The following is a 25,745-nucleotide window of genomic DNA, read 5'->3' as shown; positions in this document are numbered from 1 at the left end:
TTTAAACAAAAGCTGATGGAGCCATATGAATTACTTATATTTATTGGTAAAAAATATTGTACAATAAACCAATAGTTTGTGTGCAAAACCTGTGAGGTTAAACAGATTTCTCAGTTTCCTCCTCTCAAATTTAAGTATGCACTGCATGAACAATCTGAACTTGTACCACTCCACTGCATAGGAAACTAGCTAAATACCAATTTACTACTTTTGTAAGAGGCAAAAAATAGCACTAACCTTTAGCTGTAGGCAAAGGACTGTGCTGGTCTCCTCCAGGTTCAATGGAGCCAAGTGGATCAGACTGTTGAGCTACATCTAGAAGTAAAATTATTCATCATAAAAATTATCTATAATAATTCTGCTATAAAGATCAAAGTTCTGTTGTTCTTCCTAGTGTTCAGTAAAATTTGTGAATATTGTCAATGGGTACATCACATTCAATCCTGTTCTAATCCTAGTTTGAAGAAATAATTTGTTGGTAGTGAGAGAGAAGACAATTTGGTTCAAATGTGATGACCCATCCAGATTGTCAATATTCACTGTCAGGGTACAGTAAAACCCTGTCAAGGAGTGTAAATAAGGCACATTGTAATTTGAATGTACAAACACACAAGAAAAAACACAATGATGATATTTCTTTTCTTCTGTGATTATGGTTAAAAAAATGACTTGAACATGCAACATAAAAATGACAGATAAGTGAGGACAAAGATGTATAGGAATTTGCAGTCTCATGCATGTAATTTTTCCATTTACTTTCAAAGTTTGACAATAACTATGGCAGTCCACCTTTCAAATCACCATAGTGGATAAAATGCCAGCAACTGAACGTTCTCATAATTAATTTTAATTAAAAAATACTCAAACAGTATTTGTTTCTTTGTTCAGTATGCCTTGTCTCCAATATGTTTACATTTCCTCCTGATCTTTTCAACCACAGCTGTAATTTATCAGGAATACTGAAATGTTTATGAATAGAACTGCAAACTGTCATGTTGCTATTGCATAAAATTTATTGTGTCAGAATCATTAAATGCAAGGCATATAATTTATGAGTACCACCCACTTCTTACTTCAAACTTTTTTCTACCATATCTGTACTCATGGAAATTCAAACCCAGGCCCCTTATTCCAAGGAATTTTTTTTTAAAATTATCAATTCTATTTCAATCTTATTCCTATGACATTACTTCATTGGAGAAATCAATATCTGCAAACATTAACAGTTGTATCAATTCAACTTTATTAATTCAAAAATAATTACTGAGCTATCCTTCTACAGTGCTAGTCATCCTTTACTCCTCGTCAACAGTCATTCTTAATACAAGAACCTTGACAACTGGTATTGACAAAACTTTTTTGATTATACTGAATACTGCAGCAGAGCTATTGAGCTGCAACTCTGCATTCGGTTGCCCCCTTTGATGCCACGAATGCTGTATTACATCAAATCCAAGATGAGTGAATACTTCCCTCAAGTTATCATCAGCAGGCTCCATCCTATTCTTCACCAAACAGAAATGCTCTGCTAATTCCAGCTGCATCCCAGACTCAATAATTCTTTATGTTTGCAAAATCTGTACTTATCAAGTCTGAGGTAAGCTAATAAAACTAATCAATGACCAGGATGTCTTCTTGTAACTCTGGGGGCATAATACATTTTTGACTTTCTTTACCTGGAGAGGTGATAGCCTAATGGTATTATTGCTAGACAAATAATCCAGAGACCCTGGTGATATTCCGGGAACCTGTGTTTGAATTCTGATGGAATTTGAATTAATAAATATCCCGAATTGGAAATCTAATGATGACCACAAAAACATTGTTGATTGTCAAGAAAAACCCATGTTTTTCACCTATGTCCCATACAGTAGGAAACTGTCATAGTTGCCTGGTCTTAAACGTGACTCCAGGCCCACAGCTGTGTGGTTGACTCGTGAGATAGGTAATAAATGCTGACGTGGCCAGTGAAATCCAGATCCTGTGAATGAATAAAATTAATACCCTGCTCCATGTGCCTCCTCTGACAAAAAACACCAAAGGAACCATAACATTGCAAATCTATCCCTCATACAGTCATACTTAACAGATCTCCCCTGCTAACTTTAAAAATGCTGATTCTAACGTCCAAACAATTTTCTGTTAGGTGTTCACAGAATAGCAGTCTGACATGTATGATGTTCTGAGGAAGGGCAATTGGGCCTGAAAGACTGAAACTGATCTCTCTTCACAAATGTTGGCAGACCTGTTGAGCTTTTCCAGCAACGTCTGTTTTTGTTTCTGATTTACAGCATCCGCAAATCTTTTGGTTTTATGTCTGATGTTTTCATTGAATTGGCTGTAGAATTGCTGCCTGCACTCTTTAAGCCTTATGGCTGAAGTATTAGGACTTATATTGGAGGAATGTACCATATTCAATTAATTATATTAGTCCACAGATTACCACATAAAAGTTAATTGTTTTGATTGTTTGGTTCCTAATGTGGGTCAAAAAGCGCAGTGCTGGAAAAGCACAGCCGGTCAGGCAGCATCCAAGGAGCAGGCACGTTGATTGTTTCGAGCATAAGCTCTTAATCAGGAATGTGGTGGGGTTGCCCAAGGGGGCTGAAAGATAAATGGGAGGGGGTGGGGCTGGGGGGAGATTTATCTCTCTCCCTGAGCCCCACCCCTGTCCCACTTATCTCTCTCCGTCCTGTCCCATTTATCATTCAGCCCCCTTGGGCCACCCCACTACATTCTTGATGAAGAGCTTATGCTCAAAATGTTGATTCTTCTGCTCCTCGGATGCTGCCTGACTGGCTGTGCTTTTTCAGCACCACACCTTTTGACTCTGATTTTCAGCATCTGCAGTCCTCGCTTTCTCCTGGTTCCTAATGTGACCAATTGTGTGCTTTCTCAAAACTAAAAATAAAAATGATTCATCAATCAAGTTTCTTTAATGAACAAAAATATTGATTTATTATTAAAATAATATGTTTAATGAAATTGGTTACCACACTTAGTTTGTAATGTGAAAGGTTGAATACTTAATCCTCCAAATAACCCTTAAAACACAACCATGGCAGGTAATGGTTAAATAGATTTATTTCTGCAGAGAATCAATATGAATGTTGTGGAGATTGAAACACTTTTACGTAACGTCTTTGTTATTGAAGGCAAAAAGGATAAGGTCTGGAGCATTTGGGTGACCTTGTTGATCTAGGTTGATCTGGAGTCTGGCATACATAGATGAATGTCAAAAAACATAAGCAGATGTCCTGGGGATATATGTCCCAAGATGTAGCTTACCCAAGAAACACAACATCAAAAAGTAGTTAAAGCTGAAAATCGGGTTTTTCTTTGCATTTGCAAAAAGGACATTTCCAGAAACAGGAGAGCTGATGAGTTGGGCAGACTTTTCTTAACAGATTTCTATCCCAAGTGAAAATCCAAAACTATCTGCAAGTCTACAAAACTCTGTTCAAACAGAACAGTCTTAAAACTCAGTCCTGAAACAGTGTTTTCACCAAAGTGAGTTCAAGCAACTAATATTAGCAATTATCCAGAACAATGTAGGTTTCTAAGAAATAGGAGAATGTGAAGACTGCAGATGCTGGGCAGTCAAGAGTCAAAACATGTGGCACTGGAAAAGCACAGCAGCTCAGGCAGCATCTGAGGAGCAGGAGAATCAATGTTTCGGGCATAAGCCCTTCATCAGGAAACGTTGACTCTTCTGCTCCTCGGACACTGTCTGACCTGCTGTGCTTTTCAAGCACCACACTTTTTGACTCTCGGTTTCCAAGAAATGCGTTATTAAGGAAAAATGTTGTACGTCCTTTTGTTGACCTCTCCAAAAATCATAATCCAGGTACCTCCACAATTCTTTAAATTCAAGTGCTCAAAAATTAAATATGAAGACATCATACAGATCAATTGACTTTGCAGACCAGGAAAGCCATTGATATGAGCGTGTTTCAATCTAAACACTTCCTGCAATCTTCTTTCTCTCTCTGTATCCTAATATGTACTTTCTGCTCTTTTACTTGACATCTGTTCACGTTCAAAAAGGTATTTAACATAATAAAATGTGCGAAAGCACAGCAGCACTATAAAACAAAGTATCTGCTCAACCCATAGAGGAGATATTAGATTATGATGATGAAAGCCAAGTATTAAGGACTCTCTTACAGTAAGAAAGTGAGGTAGAACATTAGAAAGCTATTCCAGAACCTAGAGCCCAGGCTACCAAAAACACAATTACATAACAATGGAGCATTTAAAAATTGGGAAATTCTAAAGTGGCCAGAATTAGTGGAATGCAGATACTTTGAAAGATTGTTGGGCTGGAGGACGTCACAGAAAAATCGAGGGGTGAAACAATGGAGGAATTAAAAATGAGAATGAGAATTTTAAAATCAAGACTCTAATCTACTGTACATTCGTCACCCTCAAATATAATATGTTTAAATAAATGTCAAAGTCAATCTGGTGTAGGTTCCTGGAGCAAATTCTCTTTCTAGGACATATTGCACTTTACAACATATTATTTAGTTATTTTGCTCACTTGCTACAGCGATGATTTGTAGCACAGAATTTCATACTCTAGTAAACATGTTGCAACATCTGTGAAGAATTAGAACTAATTAACAGGAACCATTTGTGTAAGTGTTCTATGTCTTACACATTTATAGTTGCACCAAGAGTCAGGTACACCAGTCAAAGCAAGTCTATAGCCAGGTAGCATGGCAAGCTAGAATTAAACAAAAGATCTTTCTGAGCTAAAGGTATGATTATTTTAAACACCTGGGAATCAAAACCAGAGTACATAAACCACTCAGACCATCATCGTGCGAAGAATCTATTTCTAATAATTTCAATTTTGTGCTGCCTTTAAATAACTGAGTCAAATGTAGGATCATGATTATCCCATTAGGCTACTTAAGAGGCATCTAAGTAGAGCATGTCAGACGTATAAACTTCATTTACTCACATTAGATCCATTTGCCTTGTATCATCACTGCATCAAAATCTATTGATCTCATACTTAAAAGTTTCAGAAAATGTCCTGATTTCACTCCAACAGAAACAAGTCGACTATAATTTAGCCCTCCATAATTTGAAGACTTATTCTTAGCCATGACATATAAATGCAATGTTGTATGTGCTCCAACATCAACCATAACTGCTTTGCAGTTGGGTATCATCCTCTTTTCCTGACTGGGTGCAAAGGGTGCATTGATTTACAGTTACATGGAAAAACTGTGACTGAATCTTAATGACAAGATTCTCTAGTCTTAAAGAGATGCAGTATATTGCATGATACCAATGTAATTTGTATCTGATTACTAAGTTACATATTGTAATCAAGACAAAGAGATACAAAGTGCTGTAGGTCCTGGAGATCTGAAATAATAACCACTGGAGAAACTCTATAGGATGACAGCTTCTGTGAAAAGAGCAACAGAGTGAATGTTTTACTCCAGTATGATTCGTCTGTGAACTTCAGGTATCAGTACTGAATTCAAGAACTTCAATGCTTGAACACTGTATTGCATTTTGGTTACACCTCTTCCCATTCCACATCTGCTGTCTTTTTTTGCATGGATTTGCACTCAGCAAAGCTGACCCATTTACTACTGTTCATGATCTGTATCTCCCCCTTCTAGCACTAACACTTGTTTGATCTTTTACTCTGGCCACTTTCTCATCTGTTCCCCCTCTCCTTTTGCTAACAGCATAAAAATCATAATTTTGCAGCCTTCTTTGGCTCCACAGAATGGATATTGTCGCAGATTCTCTGTTCACAGATGCTGCCAGACCTGCTGAGTTTCTCCAGTACTTTCCATCTTCATTTTACAATGGAGTTAGTCATCTTTCAGTTAGACAATTTGATTCCAGGTCAGTACCTGGAACTCCTTCAACTGTGTTTTTTCAAACTGCTATTTACATAGTCTGTCCAACTGGTTTAACTTGCAGTGCAGTCAAAATGTGTTGTTTATTGCTCAATGTTTGATCTCGAGGAATTGAAAGATCATATTCCAACAAAATTGCTATTCCTGCAGGCTTGTAATTAGTTTCTGCTCTTTGTTACCTATATTTTCAGCCTCTTAAGTTAGTGAACCTTCTAATGATATAAAAATATTTTGGTGTCCATAAAAAATTTGAGTATTTCCAGAACTGGGGAGCAAAAATAAAAGTGCCAAATTGTTTTTGATTTAATGTAAAATTGACCAAAAAGTGAAGCTGTATTTGTCAAAGTGACTGTTGAATCGCTCCAATGAAAATATACTATGTAACTAAAATAAATAATATTACATTTATGTGGAATGCATGACAGAGATGATGGACTCACCAGGAAATAGCAAAATCCAAAAATTCAGTTAAGCTGACTAGCCAGACAGCAGTCTATAAACACATCAGTTTAAAAATAAAGTCAAGCTTATTGGCTTGTTTCTCATGAAAACATTCTACTTCAAGATTTGTACACTGCGTGTAGCAAATATTGAGTCTAATACCTTTAATGTTAAAAAATAAAGTGGAACACTAATGCTGCATTTAATTGACCATTTTTACATGCGGATTGGTATGGATCTGTACCAGTATTGGTGGAACAATGCAAAAGGCAACAGCTTAAAGACTTAAAGAGGCTCTTACAATTTCTTCATAGTTCTTAACATAGTTTCTAAAGAATGCCTTCTGAAGCCAGATGAGGAGGATGTGAAAATTTAGTGTGTTCATACTGCTGTTTATTCTTGTGTTCAGTACAGTCCAACCTATTATACGTTTACTTCGTGGAAATGTACACCACTCTTCCAACCTTTTCCTCCCTTGAGGTCATCATTATATGTTGGATTATAATTCAACAGACACTAACTTGATTCTAATACATCATGACCAAGATCACCTTGGACCATGGTGAGGCTTGTTTAGTAGGGTATGAGCATAAGTAAGCTCCATTTACATTTTCTGCCACAATTTCAATGTACAGGAAATAAAATTGGGAATGCTGCCAATTTCTATCCCATCCCCGATAGACTGGGTGTCAAAATCAAGAATCTTCATAGCTCCAACCACTATAGCTTAGACCATATTAACTGATGCAAAGCAGAAGCCTTGGTTGATTACAAATAAGGCACAGTACGAAGCAGCAGAAAAGGAAGTTCTGATTTGGAGATGCTGGTGTTTGACTGGGGTGTACGAAGTTAAAAATCACACAGCACCAGTTATAGTTCAACAGGTTTATTTGGATGCACTAGTTTCGGAACGCTGCTCGTTCATCAGGTGGCAGCGGAGTATAAGACCATAAAACACAGAATTTATAGCAAAAGTTTACGTGTAATGCAACTGATATTATATATTGAAAAAGACCTGGATTGTTTGTTAAGTCTCTCATTTTTTTAGAATGACCATGTTGGTTTCAGTTCTTTCATATGTAAAGCCCAGAACTTTTTTTAAAGTTACATTCTCAAATGAACTTTAACAATAGGTGCTATGTCAGCTCAGATAATGTATTGAAGATGTAAGGTTAAAGTCTGTCTGTCTGTGTCCCAATGTTCAGACTGATTCTATCTCTAAAAAAGGGATTTACAGAATCTTACATGGATTCATGCAGTTTTTGAGCAAAATACAATGTAATTCTGCAAGTACAAATTCACCCCACAAACTTATACGTATGTGTGTGTGAGAGAGAGAGCATGAAAGAGAGAGAGAGACAGAAAGTGTGTGTGTGTAGTGTAGTGGGGTCACCTGTAGGGTGACATGAACTAAAGGTCCCAGTTGAGGACATCCCACGCGTACCAAAAGGAGCTAGAATTGTGAAAGGCATTTAAATTATAGAGGATACGCAGATTTCAGTGAACGAAAATGATTTGGTAAATTAGACCTTAAATATTTTGGTTAACTAACATTTGAAGGTTAATACCTAACCATAAGAAAAATATGGGCATGCATAACCATGTAAAGAATAGAGCAAAAATTATGGGTGACTTTAATCTTCATATTGATTAAGTTGATCAAATTGGAAAGGGTAGCTGTGATAATGAATTTATGAAGTGCATTAGGGATAGTTTCCTACAGCAATACAGAGCCAGGGAGCAAACTATCTTGGATGTGGTAATGGGAAAATGACCTTTGTTATGATACTATGGTTTTAAGTGGTGTATTTGTCCTTTTCTTTGAAAAGAGGTTTTAAGACAGGGGTCTAGAGTTGTCTATATGAATCCAATGTAGTAAACAGCTTGTGAGGCCTTGAGGCTTTTGTTTTCAAGTTGGAACAATATAAGTAGCCTGAATGGGTGGGGGTCAAGCTTCGACAAAGCCAGGATTTTTAGTTTTTCAGTATGATCTGCTCGGGTCTTGATGGAAGCTAGATTTGGAAGCTGTAGTACATCTCTCTCAGCTACTCTTTCAGCATTTTCTCTTGATTTTTTTTCCCTCCTTGACTGCAGAATTGTATGTGAGATAATCTACTTTGCTGAATTTGCCTTTGCTGGTGTGTGTTTATGGGATGTTGCTATATTGGAACAGTTACTGTTCAGAAGTTAAATAATATATAATTCTGTTAAATGTTTCCCATGTGTTCTTTTAATTTCTTCTTTCATTTGTTGAATTTTAACCATAGTTTCTGAATAAGGTGCCTTTGGCTTCAAATCTGGTAGTTGGACAAATCGAATAGCATCTGGAATATAATACCTGGCACTTGCCTTCAAAATAAGAGAAAGTCTGGTCTAAGATAACTTCTTAATACATTTTGAGGGGTTTTGGTCTGGTCCATAACATCTTGAGTAATAGATCCCCTCAAAGGAATGATCAGAACATGACAGAATTTAATAATCAGTTTAACAGTGAGTAACTTTAGTCAGAAATAAAGGGAATTACAATGAAATGAGGATAGTTAGCTAAAGTGAACTGGGTAGATGTATAAGCAAGAATAACAGTAGCAGACAATTAAGGAGATAATTCATGACTGTCAGCAAAAATACATCCCAGAATGAAGGAAAGATTCTGAGAAAGGGATTAACCAAACCATGGCTATCTAAGGTAGGTTTATATCCATGATAGCCCTGAATTCTGAATCCAGCAAAAGAGTACTAAAATGATAATAAAGATGGAAAATAAATTATGAGGGCTAACTAAAAAGGAATATAAAAATGACAATGAAAACTTCTTTTAATGTATAAAAAGAGGTCAAAATGAATATAGACTCCTTAGAAAATTACACTGGGGAGATGGTTATGGGGAACAAAAAAAATGACAGAGGAGTTAAACAGATATTTTCCATCAGTGTTATTATCAAAGCTACTTTGAGCATTCTATTAATATTAAAGAACACAGGGGAGAAATTAAGTACTATCACTATCACTAGAGATGTAGTATTAGATAAACTAATGGGACTAAAGGTAGTTATGTCTTTTGGCTCTGATGGCTTACATCTGAGATTTTAAATGATAGCTACTGACATAATGCATTGGTTGTAATTTTCCAAAAATCCTTCCATTTTGGAGAAATTCCAGAGGAAAACTACCAATGTGACATCCTTATTCAAAAAGGGAGGCACAAGGTGAGTAACTATAAGCCAATAAGACTAACATCTTAGTTGGGAAAAGTATTGGGATTAATTATTAAGAAAGTAATAGCAGAACATTTAAAAAATCATAATACAATCAGATAGTACGGCTCATGGCTCATGAAAAGAAAATAGTGTCTGACTGATTTATTCGGGTTTTTTGAATAAATGTCAATCAAATTGGATAGATGGGAACCAGAAGATGTGTCGTATTTGGAAATCCAGAAAGTGTTCAATGATGTTCAAAAGGTTAAGTCATAAGAGCCCACAATGTTGGAGCTCATATGTAGACATTGATAAAGAATTGGCTTATGGCAAGCAAGAGTAGCAACATGGGTTCATTTACAGATTGGTAACTCATGGCCAGTGGGGTTTCACATAGACCAGTGTTGGGACCGCAATTGTTTACAATACATATTAATAACTTGGAGGAAGGAAGCAAATTTACTCTAGCCAAATTTGTAGTTGACACAAAAATAAGGTAGTTTGCAAGAGATACAATAATTTACAGAGAGATATTGATCAGTTAACTAAGTGGACAAAGATTTGGCAAATGAAGTACAATGAGGAAAAATGTGAAGTTGTTTATTTTGGAAGGGAGAACAAAAGAACAGAATATTATTTTAATGGAGAAAAACCACAGAAAGCTGCAACACAAAGGTATTTGGTAGGTTTTTGTATTTGAGACACAGAACGTTAGCACACAGGTGCAGCGGGTAATCAGGAAGGCTAAATTCAATGTTAGCCCTTATTTCAAGGGGATTGGAGCAGAAGAGTCAAGAAGCCTTATGTAACTGTACAAGGTTCTTGTGAGACCACATTTGGAATACTGTGAATAGCTCTGGTCCCCTTATTTAAGGAAAGATGTCATTTCACTGGAGGCAGTTCACTCAGATGATCCCTGAAATGGAAGGATTTTCTTCTGAGCAAAGGCAAATTAGATTGGAATGCTACTCACTGCAGTTTAGAAGAATGACAGATAATTTCAGTAAAACATATCAGCTTCTTAAGGGGTTTGACAGGGTAAATGCTGAGAGGAGGTTTCCCCTCATAGGAGGGTATAGGAACAGACGGCATAGTCTCAGATTAAGAGGCACCAATTTAAGTCTAACATGAAGAGGAATTTCTTCTCTCAGACGTTTGAGTGTCTAAGGAACTCCTTGCTACAGAGACCTGTGGGGGCAGAGTCTATGTATGTATTTAAGGCTGAGATAGATAAATTCTTGAACTGTCAGGGAATCAATGGCTCTGGGGAAAATGGAAGAAAATGGGTCTGAGGAATGCTGGACTGCCATGATCCAGTGGAATGGTGGAGCAGACTGCAGGCACCAAATGATCAACTCTGTTCCAATTTCTTATAAAATGAGCTCAATGGGGTGACAGCATCTTGGTGCCAGATGGCATAGGCACACTCTAATCTATTCTCAGACGCTCTATCTGCTCCCACTTCCTTTTCCAGTTCTTCACTGTACTTCTCAGTTTGGTTAGCGTCAGTATTATAAATTAAACAAATTTCATAAAATTCTTTTTTCTGTTTCATTTCAATATTAATAAGTCATTATTTCCCTTCCTTGGCAGGACTACTTAGCTGCAAACCTTAGACTAAGCATATTCAGAAGAGCTAAACTCAAAAGGTGAGATGAAAGTTATTGTTCTTGACATCAAGGCTGTATTTATCTGAGTGTCCAAAATCAGAAGTCATACAACACCAGGTTATAGTCGAACAGGTTTATTTGAAATCATAAGCTTTCGGAGCACTGCTCCTTCGTCAGGAGTACATGTGACTTCTGACTTTGTCCACCCCAGTCCAACACCAGCACCTCCACACTTTATCTGAGCATGGCATCAAGCGAGCCTAGCAAAAGTGAAGTCAATAGGTATGAGGGCATGGGGGTGTTGGTGATGGTGTTTCGGGTGGGTGGATGGAGTAGGGATGATTGGAATAGTAACCAGTGGAAAGGAAGATTGTTGTGGCTTTTGGATGTGAATTATCTCACCTCCCAGATTGTCTCTGTACGAATAGTGTTGGGTAGTGTCCGAAACTCAAGTACCTTCAGCTGTTTCATTAATAACTCAGAGGTTATCACTGCTGCTTCACAGCACCAGGGACCCGGTTCAATTCCAGCCTTGGGCGACTGTCTGTATGGAGTTTGCACATTCTCCCTGTGTCTGCGTGGGCTTCCTCCGAGTGCTCCGGTTTCCTCCCACAATCCAAAGATGTGCAGGTCAGGTGAATTGGCCATGCCAAGTTGTCCATAGTGTCATAGATACATTAGTCAGTGGGAAATGGGTATGGGTGGTTTACTCTTCGGAGGGTCGGTGTGGACTTGTTGGGCCAAAGGGCCTGTTTCCACACTGTAGGAAATCTAATCTAATCTAGTCTAATCTAAACTTCCCTCCAACAAAAGGCAGAAGTAGGCGTGTTCACCAATTATTGCACATTGTTTAGTGACTCCTCAGATAATAAAGCAGTCCATGTCAATATGCAGCAAAACTTAGATAACATCAGGTTTGGTTGATGAATGGCAAGTAACATTTGTGTCACACAATTTCCAAGCAATGACCATTTCCAACAAAAGAGAATCTAACCAACTCCCTTTGACATTCAATGCCACTATCATTATTGAATCCTAACAGTAAAAATCCAGAGCGGTAAGACTAACCAGAAACAGAACTGGTCCTGCTACAAGAATAGATCAGAGGCTGTAAACTCAGAAGTGAGAAAGTCATCTCCTGGTTACCAACATGTGTCCACAAGCTAGGAGTGTGCACTTGACGTGAATGCAGTGTCAACAATACTCGTAAAGCATGACACCATCCTTCAACAGTTGTGCACGCCATACAAAAGTCGAGAGTGTGGTGCTGGAGAAGCACAGCAGGTCAGGCAGCACCTGAGGAGCAGGAAAATAGACGTTTTGGGCAATAGCCCTTCATCAGGTGTGATCACAAATTAGCCGAGTTTCAAAAGTTGCTGCAAAAACAGAAGGAGTTGGAAAAGCTCAGCAGGTCTGGAAACATCTGTGATAAGAAGGCAAGGTTAACGTTTCAGGTCCAATGACCCTTCCTCAGAACCCTTCTTCACCGGACCTGAAATGTTAACTTTGATTTCTCCTCACAAATGCTGCCAGACCTGCTGAGCTTTTCCAGCAACTTCTGTTTTTGTTTCTGATTGACAGCATCCACAGTTCTTTTCATAGTCATAAAGTCATAGAGATGTCGAGCATGGAAACAGACCCTTTGGTCCAACCTGTCCATGCCGACCAGATATCCAAACCTAATCAAGTCCCATTTGCCAACACCCGGCCCATATCCCTCCAAATCCTTCCTATTCATATACCCATCCACATGTTTTTTAAATGTCACAATTATACCAGCCTCCACCACTTCCTCAGGCAGCTCATTCCATACACATACTGCCCTCTGCATGAAAAAGTTGGCCCTTAGGTCCCTTTTATATCTTTCCCCTCTCACCCTAAACCTATGCCCTCTACTTCTGGACTTCCCCACCCCAGAGAAAAGACTTTGTCTATTTGTTCTACATATGCCCCTCATGATTTTATAAACTTCTATTAGGTCACCCCTCAGCCTCTAATGCTCCAGGGAAAACAGCCCCAGCCTATTCAACCTCTCCCTATAGCTCAAATTCTTCAACACTGGCAACATCCTTGTAAATCTTTTCTGAACTCTTCCCAGTTTCACAACATCCTTCCGATAGAAAGGAGACCAGAATTGCATGTAATATTCTGACCAATAAAGGAAAGCATACTAATTATCCTATCTACTTTACACTCTACTTTCAAGGAGATATGAACCTGCACTCTAAGGTCTCTTTGTTCAGCAACACTCCCTAGGACCTAACTATTAAGTGTATAAGTCCTGCTAAGATTTGCTTTCCTAAAATTCAATATTTCGCATTTATCGGAATTAAACCCCATCTGTCACTCCTCAGCCCATTGGCCCATCTGATCAAGTTTTCATTGTAATCTGAGGTAACCTTCTTCGCTGTCCACTATATCTCCAACTTTGGTGTCATCTGCAAAGTTACTTCTTATGTTCACATCCAAATGATTTATATAAATGATGAAAAGTAGTGGACCCAGCAACGAACCTTATGGTTCACACTCGGCACAGGCCTCCAGTGTGAAAAACAACCCTCCACCACCACCCTCTGTCTTCTATTTTTGAACCAGTTCTGTATCCAAACGGCTTTTTTTTTGGTTTTCAAAAGTTGCTAATAGCTTCAACACAACAAGTGCTCAACTGATTCAAGAAGAATTGAAACTCTGAAGAGCTGTAATGATAGGGTGTGTGCTTGTGGTTTCTTGTTTGTTCACAACTCAAAAACTTAAATGATTGCATTTTTTTGCACAGTACAGTTATTTGTCTTTCCAATATCAATGGTGGTACATCTGAATTGTGAATCTTATAGTTTTGTTTCAGGTTTAATTGAAATGGGCCTTCTAACCAGTCCACCTCCATACTCATACTCCTGCGCTCCCTGCAGCTCAGAAAATGCACTGTGAAGTGGGAGCTGACACGAGTCATGCTGACATGGGACACACAGATGGCTGCTGAACCATAACATGGAAAAGTATAGTGAAGCATATGCAGATACTGCCTGAGGCCAACAGGATACCAGCACAATTGATACAGATAATTAGTTCAAGGTGGGTGGCGGATAGAATACACATCAGTAACATCTACTGCCTGCTGAAGTGTCTGAGTCCAACCATCATCTTCCATTTATAGTAATGGAAAACTATCTTTCTTCTCAGGAAGAACAATCACGACCAGTTACGGCAGCAGTGGACTTCCAAGTTGCTGCTGAAATTGACAATGACTCTGTAATGTTTTCTGTAAACAAACCATGCTGCACAAACAAAGACTCAATATCTGGACCATTATACCATGAAATATATAAAATATCATGACATGTGCTCTGAGGGTGAGAGAAAGCACGCAGCTGACAGCTGTGCTGCCAGACGTGTCTCTCCCCGGAGCTCCAGTTTCTTTGTACAATAAACTTTGTTGTTGAATCCTAATTCTGACTCCGAGACTGGTGATTTGCCCTACAACAACTGCAAACCTGACACCTTTGTGAAGAAACAAAATCTAAGAAAATGTCACATTGTGGAAGATGTATAAGGGTGCATTGGCTCCAACTATCAGTTTGCCAAGAAACATCAGCAGAATGCTATCATGCCACTCTATGTGCTACCATGAAAGTTCATGTGACTGACTGCAACTTGCACTCCAAAGATTCTCTTAGCTTCACTCTATCAGTTGCTACCCATTAAATACTGTACAAGTTGAGTTCTATCCAAAATTGCATTCATATGCTCACTTCTACACCTTGAAAGCATACTGCCTTGCTTCAGCCTTTGAGGTACTGTTAAACCGTGATGACTCTTGTTATTCAAGGCAACATTGTTAGCATTAAAGTGTTAGGTTTTGTGCTAACTTTCCTGGAGTTGAATATAAACATAGAAACATCAAATCAGAAGCAAAAGATTGCTATCTCTGAATACAGTCAGATATTTTATTTCATAAACATTTTTTCTGAAACATTTTTGTTTAAATTTTAAACATCTGTCAAATATACACCATTTCCAAATATTTATTTAATTTTCTTAACTTCTTGACTTTGTTAAAATAACATGAAAATTTACCATTAATTTTTGGATAGGAATTAGTTTTTTTGCAACCATCTTGACAAAACTATTTATTGAACATTTAGATTAGATTACTTACAGTGTGGAATCATATCATAGAATCCCTACTGTATGGAAACAGGCCATTTGACACAACAAGACAATACTGACCCTCTGAAGAGTATCCGAACCAGACCCATTGCCCTATTACTTTACATTTCATCTAACCTACACATCCCTGATCACTATGGACAATTTAGCACGGCCAGTTCACCTAGTCTGCACGTTTGAACTGTGGAAGGAAATCCATGCAGAAACAGGGAGAATGTGCAAACTGCATGCAGGTAGTCACCCAAGGCTGGAATCAAACCTGGGTCCCTGGTGCTGTGAGTTGGCAGTGCTAACCACTGACCCACCATGATTTATGTTCACATGGGAAGAATAGAAAAACTCCTTTATAGCAGCATTATGCCAACTGCATTGAATTCCCTGAAGGTTTTCTCATTGATATGAATTTGGAAAGCCACTTGTGTCATACAGATAGTGACTGGGAGAGCTGCTTTGCAGGGGAATTGATGTAGGTTGTACATTGCTACATTAAGTGTCTCTAATTGCTCTGCCGGAAAGTTTTAGGCAGTTGATGGAGTATCAGTTTGGTTTAAAAGGGCTAGTTATTTCATTTGGCTGAAAGTATGATTAGATTACACTAGGGAATTATGATTAGGTTACTTACAGAGTGTAAACAGGCCCTTCGGCCCAACAAGTCCACACCGACCCTCCAAAGAGCAACCCACCCAGAACCATTCCCCTACATTTACCCATCCACCTAACACTACGGGCAATTTAACATCTTTGAACTGAGGGAGGAAACCAGAGCACCCGGAGGAAACCCACGCAGACACAGGGAGAATGTGCAAACTCCACACAGACAGTTGCCTGAGGTGGGAATTGAACCCAGGTCTCTGGCGCTGTGAGGCAACAGTGCTAACCACTGTGCCACCGTGCCACCTGCTGCAGTATAATGCTAAATAAGGTTTGATTCCCATAATGGCTAAGGTATTCCAGCCGTATAATATCATGGTATAAGTCATGATTAACAACCTTTCACAAAGAGTGAAAGTACCACTCTGCACCGGCCATCCACTACAGCTGCTAAGCTACCCAGGCATTCCTTGCCTCTGGTTTGTACGAAAGCAACCAATAATGGGGGCAGCAGCTTGCATACTCTCTCCACTAAAATCAAATTACTCAGCAAACATTTGGATTAAAGTTTGTGAAATCACTTACAGCTTGTACACACTGGAAGAATAAGGAGTTAACACAACTACTATTTGATTGGTCCAGCACCAGAAAATATAACCTTAATTTTCTTGCAGAAGGAATGACATTTTAAAATAAATAAAGCTAGCAAATTAGAATCCATGTTACATGGCATTGCAACATATTTTGACATTATAATTCCACTGACTAGATTTATTACTTTATAAATAGAGACCGGAAATCCCCTTCATTTCTATGCAATCCATGCACAATTACTATGATAGATTATATAACCATTTCACACTAAAGTAACTATTTGCAAAATCCCGTATGCTAATTTTAATTTCAAGCAGTGTGCAAAATCTTTAAAAGCCACAATAAAATTTAATGCATATAAATCTCAGAAGTGAGAAAAAGCCAGTCCATTCCAACTGTTTTTTTTAATATTCAGCTTTTCCTCCCTAGAATCCCACTCTATTTTGAATGACTTCTATTGACTTACAGAAAACAATGCATTCTTTTTCTAATGCTTTCACCAGTACAAAAACATACCCTTTGGTCATTCTAGCCTGAAAAATGTGTTGCTGGAAAAGCGCAGGTCAGACAGCATCCAAGGAGCAGGAGAATCGACGTTTCGTGAAGAAGGGCTTATGCCCGAAACGTCGATTCTCCTGCTCTTTGGATGCTGCCTGACTTGCTGCGCTTTTCCAGCAACACATTTTTCAGCTCTGATCTCCAGCATCTGCAGTCCTCACTTTCTCCTAGTCATTCTAGCCTGACTTACCTTGAAGTACTATTGATTTTATTTTATCTGTCTATACCATTTCATACTTCATTTCATACATAGAGAGTTGAAGCAATTTGAATTTGTCACATTAAATGGGAAAATAGCTCTATTGTTATTTATTCAAATTTTATGAAGGATGTATTGGCAAACAGACTTTGAGGTTTATCAAATGGCTGACAGAATGAGTTATGAATTATTAAATTAAACGTGCTTCCTGGATAATATCAGACGAGTGATAGCCACATTTTCCATTTACAAAATGCCACCTTCACAAATGGGATAATGCCACCATGAAATCATATGATTGTTCACCGGTGGTTGTCAAGTTATTTGCTCCAAAGTGAATTTCCATGGCATATGCTTACTTTTAGAAGTACAAAATCATGAGTACAGTTTTGCTTTCTTATATAGAAGAGAAATAATGTTCCTTTGAAAATATTTTTAAAATATGAGCAATAAATACCATGGAATGAAAAGCTTTCATAGTGCAACGTATATACCAGTTCATATATACACTGAAATCTATGCGTAATATATTTATTTTACATATTATACATTGACGTTTAACATAAAACACCCTTGCTACAGTTAATAGTGCAACAATACCACTTAATTATACACCACTGCAGTTTGATAAGATCAAAATCAACACAATTATCTTGCGTTTACACGGCTAATCTGATCATGCGTCCATCCACATCACACATTTGACAGTATTTTTTACCATCACAGTAGAACAGTTTGATATTCTAGTTAAGCTTATACAACAAGCTTTAGGGAGTTAAAAGGTACAGGAATAGTATTCAATACACAGATTACAAACACCACAATAGAAACGCAGTAAGGCAAATACATTATAGCTTACTAATAGGAATCTGATAACACTATGAACAATTAAATAAGGGATTTTTAGTCTCCGTAATGATATATTAGATGAAAGTGCCCTTTTCTCTATTTGTGGTATTGTTCAATCTCTGGTGATGTGAAGTTCACAAATAATGTCAACAATGAGAGTCTTAAACATCTATGTGGGTATTTAAAGCCTACCACCCCTTCATTTGCAGCTCTCAACAGACATGTGCCTCTGAGTTTCTATTTACAGCCTCACCAGCTGTGGAACATCAACTGCATGGAATTGAATGGTCTTTCCTTAAAAGTAAATAAGAAAATGGTATTAGGAGTCAAGACTCCAAACATGCGTTCACTGTAAAAGTGATCAAATCTATTAATATGACATTATTTAATTAAATGATTGTTCCTCACATTTCTTTTCCAATTTCTGCCTTTTGCCTCGACTTGTCAACTGTCAAGAGTAATAGAGCTAAGAGTACTTCTATGGGATCATGGTCTAAACGTGTGTTATATCAGTGATGTACAAAATTCCTGCAATACTGTACCTTGTGCAATTTATCAATTTTAAAAAAACAGCCTTCAGTAGTAATAACACAATTTCAGCTGCAAAATATTATAACTGTATGGTAGGAACATTACTGTATGGAAAAAAAGTACACGAAACATGGATAGAATTACATGTCATATAGTAGATAATGAATTCCAAAAAAACTTCTTCAGTTTCTAAATAGTATTTTACTTGCACACTAAGAGACAAATAAATAAATTCCAGTCTTGAAGAATCCAACATAATATTTAAGCTGCATAGAATATATTAATGCTTCTCATAAAAGCAATTAAGGAACATTAACACATTTTCACGAATTAAGTGAGCTATTTTTATAGTTCTTTCTCAATTTTCCTATACAAGGAGCCACTTAAGTAATGTAAAATAAACATTTAAGAGGTTTTATCCAGGCAAGATAATTTTAAAGAATGTAGTTGAAGAACAGAAGCTCTTGTTGGGCTTGTCTCATGCAGAAACAGCCATAGGGATGTAGTTCTTTGTATTTTATGTCAGATTGTCTCCCTGTAAGAACATGGAGAGTATGGAAGTACTACACAAAGTGTATGTTGGAATTGGCTCATTTCCACTGAAGAAAAACTATTTAGCACTTACATTCTAATTGTCGCTAACAGCATTGCGGGAATACAACTCAGATTTCAGAAACCATTTGTGGGGACAGTAGCAAATGTTGGAGTAACACACCCAGGAATTTTCTACCTGATCTGCACTAGGTATTCTTTTTGAATCTTTTAAGTCAAATGTCTTCTTCACTTACCTCTTCCTAGGCCATGACCTCATGACTGAGCATGAATTGTTGTCAAGGCTGTCAGTTCTGATTTGAAAATATTCTTTTCATGACTGGCAATCTCATGGTCCTTCAACCTTCAACAGCCCACTTCTACCTCCTTCCCAAAATCCAATAATGAGACTGTCCAGGTTTTAGCCAGTTCGTACCTCACAACTAATTCCTTCCTACCTTGACCTGTTTTCAACCCTTTGCCTTGTTTCTTTCCATCTACAACTATGATTCTTCAATAGTCTGAAGTACATTGAACAGTTTCCAGCTTCCTCTCCCTAATTGCCCCCTTTTCAGTTTAGACTCAAAATCACTTTGCATCTCCACCATCCACACCCACTTTAACTGCCTGAACCAACCAATCCTCTTTCATTGCCATCCTCCTCTGTCTGACTAAACCTGGTCTTATAATAAACAGTTTACAATAAACAAATAAATCTTTCAAATCCACTCACTTCCTCTGAACAGATATTACCCATATGGGTCCCCATTATGATTGCATGTGATCAAAGAGCAGTATAGCACAGGTACAGGCCCTTCAGTCCACCAAGAATGCACCAACACATGGTGTCTTTCTAAACTAAAAAGCTTTTGCTTCTATATGGTCCGTATCTCTTCACTCACTGCCTATTCATATAAGTATCAAGATGCCACTTAAACACAACTGTTGTTATCTGCCTCCACCATCTTCTCTGCCAGCACATTCCAGGCATGTACTACCAACTGTGTAAAAAACCTGCCTCTCACATCTCCTTTAAGCTTGTGGCCTTTTAGCTTAAACCTATATCCCCAAGTAATTGATATTTCTACTCTGGTAAAAAGATTCTGACTATTCATCCCTCATAGTTTTCTATACTTCTATCAGATCTCCCCTCATTCTTCAATGTTCAATTGAAAATAAACCTAATTTGGCTGATCTCTCCTCAAAGCAAATACCCTCTACACCAGGCAAAATGCTGGTAAACTCTTTCTGTAAGTTCTTGAATGGATCTACCCATTCCCTATCTACTCTTTTGCTCTTCATTTGCATGAATTCTGTTTTCCAAAGATATTTCATGACTCCTTTTAGCCCTCCTAATTCTTTGGTTAAGTTGTTTCCTGCTATCTTTGTATTCTTCAAGGACTCCATATGTCTTCAATTTCCTAAATCTTAAATATACCGCCTTTTTGTCCAATCTGTCAATTTTTCATGTCATTCAAGGTTCCCAAATCTTGCCATCCTTATCCTTCATTTTCAACATGCTGGTTCTGAACTCTAATCAACTGGCCTGAAAGATTCCCACATGCCAGGTATGGATTTACTTTCAAGCAACTGCCCCAAAATGATATTTTCCAGTTCCTGCCTAATATTGTCATAATTAGCCTTCTGCCAATTTTACCTTTCACCCAAGGACTAGTCAATCCTTATCCATAAGTAACTTAAAACTTAGAGAATTATGGTCACTGTCCCTGAAATGCTCCCCCACTGAAACTTCGGTCACCTTGCTGGCCTTAATCCCCAATCTAGTGTCCATGTTTATTATCAATTCTTCCTTAATTGGACTATTTACATATAATTTGAAAAAGAATCTGGATACACCTATCAAACATCCCCACCCCCACCAAAGCCCCTGGCACAAAGTGAGACCCAGTCATTATATGGAAGTTTAAATCCTCTCAACCATAATAAAACCCCAGTTTTTTCATTTTTCCATAAGCTGTCCAAACAGATTCAATTCAACCATCACCATTGGCTGTTGGAAGACTGTAGTACAATCCCATCAAACTGATTGCACCCTTCCTGTTCCTGAGCTCTGTCAATGTGGCCTAGCTGTATGAGCCCTCCAAGGCGTCCACCCTCAGGACGACTGATATTCTCCCTTATCAGTGATGTAACTCCCCCACTTCTTTTAAATGTCTATGTCATCTGAAACATCTAAATCCCAGAACATTAAGATGCCAATCTTGTCCCTCTCTCAACCAAGCCTCTAGAATAACTACACCATAGCTATATGTATTAATCCATGCTCTTTACATTCCTTGCAATAAAACAAATATACCTCAGACCACCAGTTCTGTCATGTTCAGTAACTTCTCCTTGTATGTTCTTCCTCTAATCTTACTGGCCTTAGCCTCTGACTCCTCAGTCATTTTACTTGCTGGAATATAGCTCTGGTTTCTCCACCCTTGAGATCCTGCTTTTCAACTTCCTAGCTAACTCCCTTTGCAGGATTTCATCTCATTTTCTTCTAATGTTTGATTCAATTTGATTTATTATTGCCACGTGTACCATGATAATTTGATAAATATTGTTTGTGCGCTAACCAGACAAATTATACCTCACATAAGTATACCAGAATGCAGAAAATGGTGTTACAGCTACAGAGAAGGTACAGAGAAAGATATATGTGAGGTTTCTTCATAAGTCCGATAACAGCGGTGGAAGAGGGTATAACCGGGGTGGGAGGGATCTTTGATTATGTTGGCTGTTTTCCTGAGGCTGGTAGGGATGGAGTCAATAGAAGGAAGGTTGATATTCATGAGACAATGGGCTGCATTCATAACTCTGTAATTTCTTGTGGTCATGGGCAGAGAAATTGCCATACCAAACTGTGATACATCTGGATAGGACGCTTCCTATGGTACATCTATAAAAATTGGTCAAAGCCATTACAGACATGCCAAATTTCCTGAGCCTTTTGAAGAAGTAGAGGCATTGGTGAGCTTTCTTGACTGTAGCATTGCCATGAATGGACTACGATAGATCATTGGTGGTATTCCTTTGTTTTGCTGATAATAAAGGAGGGATTTTGTCTTTACACTATGCCACAGGATGCTCATCTTCCTCTTTTAGAATATTCTATGCCTTCTCTTGAGACATCTTGCCCCTGGCACGTGGGAGGCAACACATCATCTTGGAGTCTCACTTGTGCCTGCAGGAGTGCCTACCTCTGCCCCTGACTACAGTGCCCCTTATCTGTACTGTTCACCTACACTTTGATTCTCCCTGCTATACAACAGTTCAAGTCATGGTGCCACCAATCTGGCTGCTGGTGCTTTCCCCTCAGAGGCCATTTCCACCCCCTCCACCCTCAATGCATGGAGGGATGGTTAATAAGTTTGTGGATGACACCAAAATTGGCAGTATAGTGGATAGTGAAGAAGGTTATCTAAGATTACAAAGAGATCTTGATCAATTGAGTCAATGGGCTGAGAAGTAGCAGATGGAGTTTAATTTGGATAAATGTGAAATATTGCATTTTGGTAAAACAAACAAGGGCAAGACTTATAAAATTCATGTTAAGCCCCTCGTTGGTGTTGTAGAACATACAGATCTTGGGGTTCAGGTACATAAATCTTTCAAATTTGTGTCACATGTAGATAGGGTGGTTAAGAAACCTTTTAGCATGCTTGCCTTCATTGCTCAGATCACTGAGTATAAGAATGAAAACAGAAATCACTGGGAAAGTTCAGCATTCTGGAAGCACTTGTGAAAAGAAATCAGAGCTAATGTTTTGAGTCCAATGACCCTTCCTCAGAACTGAGGCAGTGGGGGCGAAATCACTAGATGAAAAGAGGTTGGTAACCATTACGGATACTGTGGACTGATGTTCCATGGTGGGGTTATGGTCCCAGGGAGATAGGAGGAGGTAGCTGGAATGTCGAGGTCAGTGCAGAAGACAACAATAGCACCACCCTTGTCAGTAGGAAGCAGTAGGTGGGGGGATGTAGAGGAGGAGGTGGGAGATCACCATTGAGTACAGGAGTCTGGACATCATGTTGAGATTGTAAAAGATGTAGCTGTGGCTTCTTCTGGAGTACTATGCGCAGTTCTGGTCACCGTGTTACAGGAAGGATATTATTAAACTGGAGAAAGTTTAGAAAAAATTTTCAAGGATGTTGCTGGGACTGGAGGGTTTAACTTCTAGGGAGAGGCTGGATACGTTGGGACTTTTTTCACTGGAGGAAAAGGTTTAGAGAGGTTTATAAAATCATGAGGGACATAGATAAGGTAAATAGCAAAGGTTTTCTCCCTAAGGTGGAGGCGTTCAAAAGTAGGGGGTATTTTTTAAGGTGAGAGGAGAAAGATTTACATGAGGGGTAACATTTTTACATAGTGTGTGGGTAATGTGTGGAATGAATTGCCAGAGGAATTGGTGGATGCAGTTATAATATTTAAAATACATTTGGATAAGTACATGAATAGGAAAGGTTTGGAGGGATATGGGCCAAATACAGGCATGTGGGATTAATTTAGTTTGGGAACATGATCAGCATGAACTAGTTGGATCAAAGGTTCTGTTTCCATGCTGCATGACTCTATGATCCTGTGACTATATAAGTAGTTGAATGTAGGCATAAGGGCTAACAGGATCAAAGGGCATGGGGAGGGAGCAGCAATATGGTACTGAGTTAGATGATCAGTCATGATCAGATTGAATGTGGAGCAGACTCAAAGGGTTAAATGGTTTTTTCCTCCTCTTACTCTCTATGTTTCTATGCATCTGCTCTAATGATAGTCTTACCAAAACAGTGTTTCAACTGAGTATTGGCCATCATGATATTTGACAGATTGCTTAACTGCATTTGTTCTATTTTCTGCACTTCTCTCTCACTGTATTCACTTCTTCACAGAACCAAGAGATGATTTGTCTTGTCTTCACTGTCCCTCCCACCATTTCCTGCCTTCCTCAACCAATTCATCCTCAACTAATTTCTCCAGCATCAAACACATCATCCCCCCCGCTTTCAACAGTATGAATGGACTGTTCCTTCCACAACAAACTTATCCACTCCTCAATCATCTTTATCATGCTCTCTACATGACATCATTCCATGCAAGAGCAACAGATGTAATACTAGATAAATGAGAGGTGCTGCATTTTGGGAAAGCAAATCTTAGCAGGATTTATACACTTAATGGTAAGGTCCTAGGGAGTGTTGCTGAACAAAGAGACCTTGGAGTGCAGGTTCATAGCTCCTTGAAAGTGGAGTCGCACGTAAATAGGATAGAGAAGAAAGCGTTTGGTATGCTTTCCTTTATTGGTCAGAGTATTGAGTACAGGAGTTGGGAGGTCATGTTGCAGCTGTACAGGACATTGGTTAGGCCACTGTTGGAATATTGCTTGCAAATCTGGTCTCCTTCCTATTGGAAAGATGTTGTGAAACTTGAAAGGGTTCAGAAAAGATGTACAAGGATGTTGCCAGGGTTGGAGGATCTGAGCTACAGGGAGAGGCTGAACAGACTGGGGCTGTTTTCCCTGGAGCGTCGGAGGCTGAGGGGTGACCTTATAGAGGATTACAAAATTATGAGGGGCATGGATAGGATAAATAGGCAAAGTCTTTTCCCTGGGGTTGGGGAGTCTAGAACTAGAGGGCATAGGTTTAGGGTGAGAGGGGAAAGATATAAAAGAGACCTAAGCGGCAACTTTTTCACGCAGAGGGTGATACATGTATGGAATGAGCTGCAGAGGTGGTGGTGGGGAGGCTGGTACAATTGCAACATTTGGATGTGTATATGAATAGGAAGAGTTTGGAGGGATATGGGCCGGGTGCTGGCAGGTGGGACTAGATTGGGTTGGGATATCTGGTTCGCATGGACGGGTTGGACCGAAGGGTCTGTTTCCATGCTGTACATCTCTATGACTCTATCTGTCCTACCTCACTGCCCAAGGTCATGTATGTGCCCATTAGGTGTAAAAGTATGTCAAGTTCTTTCAATTTAGCATGCAGTATTTGCTCTTCACATCCAGTCTGTTCAACATTGGGGAGACATAAACAAGGATCGGATAACCACCTTGCTGATCACCTCTGTTCAGTCCATATGCATATTCCTTGCCACTTGTCATGTTAATTCTCTGTATCTTGTTTATGCTTTGCTTCCTGCAGTGTTACATTAAAGTTCAATCTAACCTCGAGGAACTGCACATCATTTTATGATGAGACAATTAGTCTCAAAGTGACAAAACTGAATTCAACCATTTCGGATTGTAACCTCTGCACTCCTTTGGTTTTAGTCCTTCCAAATAATCTTGTTGGACTACAACCTGGTGTGGAGTGATTTTTAATTTTGTCCACCCCAGTTCGACAACGGTACCCCCACATCTTAGTTTTACTTTTGCTTTTTGCTTTTTCCGTTTTCAGGAGAAACTCTCTTCAGTTTTCTACCATTTACACCACCTCTAGACACAGCTGCTCCTGCCACCTCCCCCTCAACACTTAAAAGACAATTGTTGCTGTCTTATCACAAACCTTTCCTTTTTCTCTTTCTCACCTTTCCCCTTTTCACTTGCTGAAAACCTATCACCATCTTGAACATTTTCCAGTTC

The 25,745-nt window shown here is 38.7% G+C and overlaps 1 protein-coding gene across 5 annotated transcripts in view; it reads right to left on the bottom strand.

Moving 5' to 3' along the window:
* ror2 (receptor tyrosine kinase-like orphan receptor 2) overlaps positions 1-25,745 on the bottom strand; it is a 403,971-nt gene that overhangs the window by 99,196 nt on the left and 279,030 nt on the right. For 4 of the 5 annotated variants that reach the window (XM_043714204.2, XM_043714214.2, XM_043714195.2 and 1 more), the window contains exon 2: positions 238-315. The exons of the other annotated variant lie outside the window; for it this stretch is intronic. In XM_043714204.2, coding sequence (XP_043570139.1) covers positions 238-315 — 78 coding nt within the window. The remainder of the gene's footprint in view (positions 1-237; positions 316-25,745) is intronic. 5 annotated transcript variants of the gene reach the window in all.

Source organism: Chiloscyllium plagiosum, unplaced genomic scaffold, assembly GCF_037043375.1.
Source record: "Chiloscyllium plagiosum isolate Xiang-an unplaced genomic scaffold, Cpla_swu_hap1 HiC_scaffold_2, whole genome shotgun sequence".
Classification (NCBI taxonomy): domain Eukaryota; kingdom Metazoa; phylum Chordata; class Chondrichthyes; order Orectolobiformes; family Hemiscylliidae; genus Chiloscyllium; species Chiloscyllium plagiosum.
This window is presented reverse-complemented; position numbering and strand designations above follow the sequence as displayed.